The sequence below is a fragment of the Primulina eburnea genome, chromosome 14 (assembly GCF_022965805.1).
Source record: "Primulina eburnea isolate SZY01 chromosome 14, ASM2296580v1, whole genome shotgun sequence".
Lineage (NCBI taxonomy): Eukaryota > Viridiplantae > Streptophyta > Magnoliopsida > Lamiales > Gesneriaceae > Primulina > Primulina eburnea.
The window spans coordinates 28,153,941-28,162,689 of NC_133114.1; the positions used below are offsets into that span (position 1 = coordinate 28,153,941).

The 8,749-nt window shown below is 30.3% G+C and overlaps 1 protein-coding gene across 1 annotated transcript; it reads right to left on the reverse strand.

Annotated features, from left to right (window-relative positions):
- Window positions 1-789: 789 nt before the first annotated feature.
- Window positions 790-3,191, reverse strand: LOC140812355 (probable indole-3-pyruvate monooxygenase YUCCA7). The gene is made up of 3 exons (XM_073170601.1): window positions 2,371-3,191; window positions 1,683-2,054; window positions 790-1,153 (listed from the first exon to the last, which is right to left on the reverse strand). The coding sequence occupies exons 1-3, from the start codon at window positions 3,046-3,048 to the stop codon at window positions 950-952; spliced, it is 1,254 nt and encodes a 417-aa protein (XP_073026702.1). The 5' UTR covers window positions 3,049-3,191; the 3' UTR covers window positions 790-949.
- Window positions 3,192-8,749: the final 5,558 nt, after the last annotated feature.

Here is an 8,749-nt window from a genome sequence, read left to right on the forward strand (position 1 = left end):
TTTTGTTATACCATAAAACGAAAAAAGAGATAAACTCTAATTAATTACTTGAAATGGTATTCTTATTTTTAAAACTCAAAGTTTTAGGTTAATTATTTGCATATAGACATGTAAAAAATGCATGTATTAAAAAGAATTCAACAGCCAATTCAAAAACACTAAAACTTATTTGCTTATTAGGTTGATTTATGCTACATTCAGATATCTTTTCCACTATAACACATCCATTTGATAGACGAAGATTATACATGCATGTGCGGAGAGTAAATCTCTCGATGTAACATTATAAAGGAATCCTATCGATAGGTATCATAATTTCGATTTTTGCCCAAAAAAAAAAGACCAGTTTAATTACTTTCAAATGAAATATAAATCCCTCTGTCACTCCGATCCTTAGTGCAGTCCTTTTAACCATGTATGTTCTGGAGCATGCGGAGCCTCTAGAGATTATACATGTATGTTCTGGACAATGCATGGGAAGGCTCTAGAGATTATACATGTACTACCTTAACTAATGCAGTGAATAGTCGACGTCACATGCATTGAAAAGAGAGCATGGATATGAATAGGATATGGTCCACTATAGTTAATGGGTCCCGATATATATGGACCAATTTTCTGGCCGTATATCCTATCAGTTTCTTGTAATAAACACAGGCCAGGACCAACTTGAGACAACGAGAGAAAGGGAACTCGCCGTTCCGTCTAACATTTAATCGACATGCTTAGTTTTCAAGTTAAAAATTAATGGAATATATAAACTTCTAACTTTTGTCTGAAAATATTGTCGAAAGTTTCGGGAACTTCTAGTTTTTTAACCTTTTTCCTTCTTATAATACTCACTGCCAATTTAAACTACAATCAAGAAAAGAAAAGTGAAAAAAAGAAACAACTGAATATACAAACTTTGCATAAAAAAAAATCACCAACTAATTTATGCTAAACTCTACTAACATCTTTGGTGGCACGAGACGCCAATCGAATGGTTTTTTCGCTTCGTTTCTTTCCTCCACATTTCGTTGATATCTTGTGCTACTTTGATCGCGTCAAGCGCCGCACCAGATATACCATTTCTAGCGAATCCGACCGCGTAAAGTCCGGATTTTCCTTTCCATCCATTTGGGAATCCGTCTCCAGAAAATAGTTCATTCTCCTGCGAAATACACCAAGAGAAAATAGGTGAAGAATGTTACCATGTAGATAAATTTCTACGAATTAAGAAAAAAAATGAAAGTAAAAATTTCAAGTTGTTTTTTCACGATCGACTTCTTGATTTTTCTGACGTTAACAGCACATATTTTTTCAAAATAAACGTGTCCATTATTCAATTCTCAGTCGTCACTGCTGACCCAACCTTGGAAATAAAAATCAATCATTCTTTTGAATGATAGGGTAAAACCTCAGCACTTCTGTTGCCAATAATTTAAGATCTTATGTTTGTTAGCATAAAATAGATATATACAAGTATACAACCGGACTTGTGCCAAGATTCGAAATATAGAATATTCTAGGGTGGAACTAAACTTCCCCTAATGTCATTTTGAATCCAACCAGATATATATTACAAACAAACCAACTATACATACAGATACTTACTTACCTATGCATATATACATGCATCAAAAATATATCCTTGTGATAAAACAGGCTCATATATATATGAGCAACCAGACGATCCTCACCTTTAACCATGATGGAACATTGCTAGTATACCCGGTGGCCAAAATAACAGAGTCGATTTCGAGAACTTCACCATTGACAAACTCAACTCCTCCATGCAAAAACTTGTTGATCCCTGGAACTATTTTGATATCACCAGATTTAATTCTTGAAAGTGTGCCTGTGTCCAGAACTGGTGTTTTGCCTTCGCTGTTCTTGAGCTGCAAAGGGCCCAAACTTGGCCTGTTTAAGCCATACTTTTGTGTGTTCCCAAGAATCAATCTTGCTGCTGACAGCAGTATTTTATCCACAATCCAAAGTGGCATCCATTTTGATAATGTAACTGCCAACTCAAAGGTTGATTTTCCCAAGATTTCCCTTGGCAAGACATGGACCTATATATATATACATATATACTCAGTTAAGAAACAAAATTATAAAGTCTTGTTTAAATGATCGTCTGTCATTCCAATTTTAAATTATTATTATAATATATATTATAATATATATATATATATATATATATATATATATATATATATATCCTTTTTATGCACACATGCATGAATTATTTTGAAATTGAAACTTTTAAAGTCTAAAATATCATCATGCATAAAATAAATATATAAACACATTTATATTTTTGTTCCACTAAAGAATCGAATTTTGAGATAACTTTTCATGTAAATAATGGTTGAGAAAATAACTCACAGGACTGCGAACCACCATGAATGGAATCGCATTATGATGGCAAAGATCAAGGCAAATTTCCATCCCAGAATTGCCACAGCCAACAACCAAAACACGCTTTCCCCTGTAAACATCCCCCGTTTTATAATCAGAAGCGTGGATCACATTCCCCTGGAACTCCTCAAATCCTTCGAACTCCGGCACAACTTTCTCCGCATTCTCTCCAGAAGCCACCACAAGCCACCTGCATATGTACTCGACCCTCGAATCATTCCTCTTCACCGTCTTCACACGCCACATGCCGCACGTTTCATCGTACCTCGCGGACTGGACCGACTCATTGAATCTTGGATCAATCTTAAAATGCTTGGCGTAATCTTCGAGGTATTCGATGAACTGATGTTTCGTGGGGTATTGCGGCAGGTTCTGAGGAAAAGGGATGAAGGGAAGCTCGCAGAACTGCTTAGGAAGATGAAGCTTCAGACGATCATACGTCCGGTTCTGCCACAGCGAGGCAATACAGTCATCTTTTTCAAGAATCACAAAGGGGACTTCTTGTTTCCTAAGGCAAGCACAGACCGCTAGACCTGAGGGGCCTGCGCCGACAATTACCGGACCGTTCACGATTATGCAACGGCCCGAAAAATAATCATCTCGTTCGAATTTTCGAGCCATGCTCGGTTGATCACAATGGTCCATCGATCAAGATTGTTGTACGTTCTTGTTATGATCCAAACTTGCCAAAATAATTTACTATAATTATAATTTTGAGTGAGCTAGGGAGATAATGTTAATGAATGTGGAATGTTCGAATGGCGAAGGGAACAGAAGAGCGGATGAAAGTTGAATTTGAAGGAATATGTGGAGAGGGATCACAGGTATGGAGAGGTTTAAATAAGGATTGTGGACTTGAAAGAAGCTTCGTGATTAGGGTATCGTTTTCAGATGATTAATTTCTCATCAATTATTCATTTCCTCCGTGTCTCAAATTTTGATCAACCCTTTTAAACTTTTGATTAATTTTTCAAAATGTAAAATTTAAAAGATTTAAATTAAACCGATATATACAGTCATATTCAGATGCAAGATTATGTTCGATTTTGATGAGCGGTAAATCGATGCAATAAACGACGAAAAACTATTAAGATCTTATTATAGAGCGATGAAATATGACATTCAAGATAGTAAAAGTTTGTTGAGTTATAACATTTTCAATTTCTTAATGTAAAAAAAAAAAAAAACAAACAAAATGCAATTCAATTGCTAATTTATCAAACCTAGCTTTTCTTTTACAAATAAGAGTATCAGTGATCAGGTATGCATGTTGAGCTAGGTTTTATATAAAGTTCTTTGTTAAATATATGTGTGTAGATAGATTTATGTAAGGTTGAGGAAAACTTCGAAAAAAATATCACAAGGATATTTTAAAATAATATGTAACAAAGACCTTATAAGGGCTATTTTAAATTAATTAATAAATCAGTTTGAATTTTTATTAATATTATAAGCATTAGACCCCTATGTGATAACTATATTTGTTTGGAAAACATGTGACTAAAAAAATTTAGCTTTAATAAAGAACTAAGAAATTTATTGTCAAACAGATTGGTCGTTTAAAATCTATAGCTTAAATCGACAAATTTCATTAATATAATTTTCTACCAATTTATATATATATATATATATATATATATATATATATATATAAATATATAATTAGTGAATTGAAATAATATTTACGGATTGAACCATAGGCATTCTAATGCAACACAAAAACTCTTGTGATACGGTCTCACGGATCAATTTCGTGGGTCGAATCTCTTATTTGAGTCATCCATGAAAAATTATTTATTTTTTATGCTAAGAGTATTATTTTTTATTGTGAATATCGGTAAGATTGACCCGTCTCACAGATAAAAATTTTTGAGACAGTGAGACCTACTCCAAATGCTAATAGTCCACACCATTTTAGTCTGTCAAATGGTCTAATTATAGGCCATTTCTTATCATGTTAGATTTTACTTATATGAGTAAAGATATGGCAATGATAGTCACAAAATATATTGCTAAGTCAAACTTGTGATAGAATTGACAGATTTGGGGTCCAAAATCTTGAACGCATAAACGATCATGATATGATAAGATTTATGTATTGATATATTCTAATTACGTATGGGTTAGAAAAATAATTTCGGTATACACAAAAAAACTCACGTGAAACGGTCTTATAAGTTAATTTTGTAAGATAAATATCTAATCCAACCGACTCATTAAAAAATATTATTTTTTATGTCAAAAATATTACTTTATACTTTAAATTTAAATATGAATCGAATCAATCCGTTTCATGAAAACAAATATGTGAGATAGCAAAATCCGGAACTAGAAATATCTATTCTCAATCATTTATTGAAATAATCTAATATAATATAAACCAATCTCGTTTCAAACTATTTTAAGTTCATTTTATTTTGCTGTTGTTAAGCTTATTATATAGAATAAATATATATAAAATTCATTTGTTGATTCACATCTGTCGATATCTCTTAGTAATGAGTGGGTCTCATGTGAGACTGTCCGTCTTACAGATCCTAATTTGTGAGACGTGTCAACCCTACCGATATTCACAATAAAAAGTAATTCTCTTAGCATATAAAGTAATAATTTTGCATGGATGGCTCAAATAAAGACCTGTCTTACAAAATACGACCCGTGAGACCGTCTCACACAAGTTTTTCCATTTAGTAATATATTTGTATAATAATCGATATAAATTTGTAGAACCTGAAGGGAACGAGAAGTTTGTTTGATATATTTGAGGATGAAATTCGAGATTTTCGAAAAATTAAGAGATTAATATTTATATTTTAATTTATGTTACTCACACTCCACTAATTGCTTTTTTTATAATTATCTATAAAGTAGAATAAATGTGTGAAATGTAAAGTGGTGTTGATAAACAACAATGGTCTTTCTAGGAGAGCGATGAAAATATGACGTTTATAATGTACACCGTTTGATTTAAAGATTAGTGTTGCACTGTTAATATTAGTTGTAATTTTTTGTAAAGTAGTAAAAGTTCGATATTATAATTGATATTATAGTCAATGTCACATGTTTGATTTACATACATTGCAATGAGATATTGAGTGTAATTATTGAGAAGATGTTTGCAAAGAAATAATAATTGCTTATATTGGAAGATCAATTGAAAAGTACGTAGTAGTTTAGATGTTGTAAAGTTTAAAATATTTGAGTTTTATATTTACTAATATTTATACTTTTTAGTAAAGTACGGTAAGTGTTCCATCTAATAGAGTGCAATTAATTAATTACTATGTATATTAAATTAAATGTAATAAAAATATTCACGGTCATGAGTTATTAAGTAGTATCATTTGAGTTTGATATCACTGTAGGTGAGAAAATACAAAATTTTTTATATATCGAGGTTATCGTACTGAAAAATATCGAATTTACTGAAATTTTCGGAAATTTTTTTGTATAACGGTATGATATTGATACCGCAATAATATATATAAATTAAAATATATATTATTTTTAAATAATAAAGTTAAATTTTTAAAAAAACTAAGGTATTTTTCAGTATAACATGATATATGTCGATACCGTACCGAAATCGCAATACACCGCAACATTTCAGTATAATCGGTATGCTAATTATACATATATGATGTCAGTATAAATATTTTTAATTCCGTAATTTTCGACACAGTACAGTATGGTATATACCGAAAATTATATATATTATTATGATATCTAGGTACGGTATAATATAGTACGGTACGGTACGATATAACATCTTTAGATCTAGATTATTATAATAATATAATACTGTAATACCACCCCTTGAATATAATCTATCATTATATATATTCTTATTTTTTAAAAAAAAAACATCACACATAAATTTGAGCGATTTGATTGACTTAATTATGTTCACACTTTTAGATACAAATGTAAGTAACAAACACACACACACAAAAAGAAAATGATGGAAACACCAAGAGTTGACTGCATGACCAATATCATATTGTAAAACTAATTAATATGTAAAACTCCCTCCGAAATGTCACCAATAACAAATACAAAATGGAGATCATATTACATATACTAGCTAGGCAGTGACGGAGTCAGAAATATGACTATGTCCGAGCTAGAATTTTAAACTCTAGAATATTTTACTATTTTAAATTGATCTACCCGGACTAATATCATATTATTCCAAAATTATACAAAATTTACATATAAATTTTTTGAAAAAAAAATTGAGAAAGCCCGAATATTTATACATGTAGCTCCGCCATTGTAGCTAGAGATCCCTCACAAATTTGAAGATAAATTCTTATCCCCCAACATCAAATAAACTCTAATTTAAGCTTAATTAGTCCTAATAATGAAAATCAGTTATAATAAACATACAAATTTTTATGACATCGTCTCACAAAAATAAATATGTAATAAAATCAAAATATACATCACAATCCATAAGTGGGCACGAGACAATGGTGCCAAGTGAGGCGTCCACGTGAAATAGGTAATATATAGCTAGGGCTGCAAATTCATACAATTAATCACTATTTTGAACCATGCTTGCTCACGCAATCAATTTTCAATTACACACACACACACACACACACACACACACACACATATATATATATATATATAGACACACACAACTTACATATGATTGAAATTGAGACCACCTTGTAATAAAAAGCATGCATTACCGTGACATATAATCCGTCTCGGCCCCTACATTAATTGTTATGATCGAAATTTGCATGGGCTGAAAATTTTATTTACATATACAAAACATGAATATTTTAAGCAACGATAATATTTTTGTTCATGTCATTTTTGCATTTTTTTTCGGTTATGGTATCAGTTAATTCACGATTTTTGTCTATAACTTGTGCCTTTTTAGTTATTTTAGCCGGAGTGATGAAGTCAACATTTTTCGATACTATGTATACATGCCGGTGAGATCTAAAAATGTTATTTTTGGTCCCCAATTCTTTGACAGCCAAGTGCCAACCATTGTTCGTACGTACGTGTATAATTTTGTATAAAATTATATATAGTAAACCTTCAAGATTCGCTAGTTTATTAGCGAGAGTGATGTGGAAGCTTTTGGATGCTTAATTTCTTACCAAACCATTTTGGATAACATTCAAGATTTTAAATTTGTAGCAAAAAAATTTTTATCATAAAATTAAGACGAAATCGTTTAAAATAGCAAAAGATTATAAGATCGAATAATTTTCTTATACAAATGCAAAAATGCAAAAAAAAAAAAATACACTCAAGTTTCATTTTAATTTTTTTCAACTTTTTTTAAACATATTAGATTTATACGTCAATTAAATTCATATAGTGCCTTAATTAAAATGAGAAAAAAAAAAATGAAATGATTTAATTAAGCCTGGTACATGTACATGAGTTTAGCTTGTTACGTTGAATCTCTTCTTTTCATGCAAGCAATATCAAAATATATATATATATATTATTTTCAAGTGACAGATGGAGCCATTCATATAAACATGGAGCAATATTGTCGTATTTTACAGATAAAAATTTTCGAATTTTTTTATATAAAGTTTTAAATATTTAATAGCATACTCATATCTTTGGACAAGTATCGCCACGCAATCCAATCTACTATTAAAAAAAATTCCAAATATTTGATTATTTACTCAACTAATTAATCAAGTATTACGATTATTAATACCACATTAACCAGAATCAGAGATCTAGCTAGGACAGTAAATTATTTAATTACAAAAAAAATCTCCATTTACATGCATCATTGTCATTTTGGTCCATTTGTGTTATTTAAGTTCAGTCACAGTTACGTATCTTGCGATTTTTTGCAATTTCAATCTTTTTTGATTGAGAGTACTGATGTGACACTATACATATAGATGTCAAATCAATATCATGTTGAGAAAAAGATTAAAATCGCCCAACAAAATACAAATATATATAACATGATTAATATTGAAATTTGACAATATAGACGATCAAAATTACAGAAAGATGCAAACACATATGACTAAAAATCATACACAATTAGGTATAACATGTATGATCACTAATAATTAGTTTGGTAGGTACATTTTGAACGAATGAAGACCTAAAATTTGGCTTGTAATGTTGTAGGGAATGCACCACCTGATTCTACTTATAGACCCTTGCTTTCATTTACCAAGATCCTACTACATTTTATTCTAGTTTTATTTTAAATTGTTTCAATATATATATATATATATATATATATATATATATATATATATATATATTGAAACAATTTAAAATAAAACTAGAATAAAATGTAGTAGGATCTTGGTAAACTAGAATATATATATATATATAT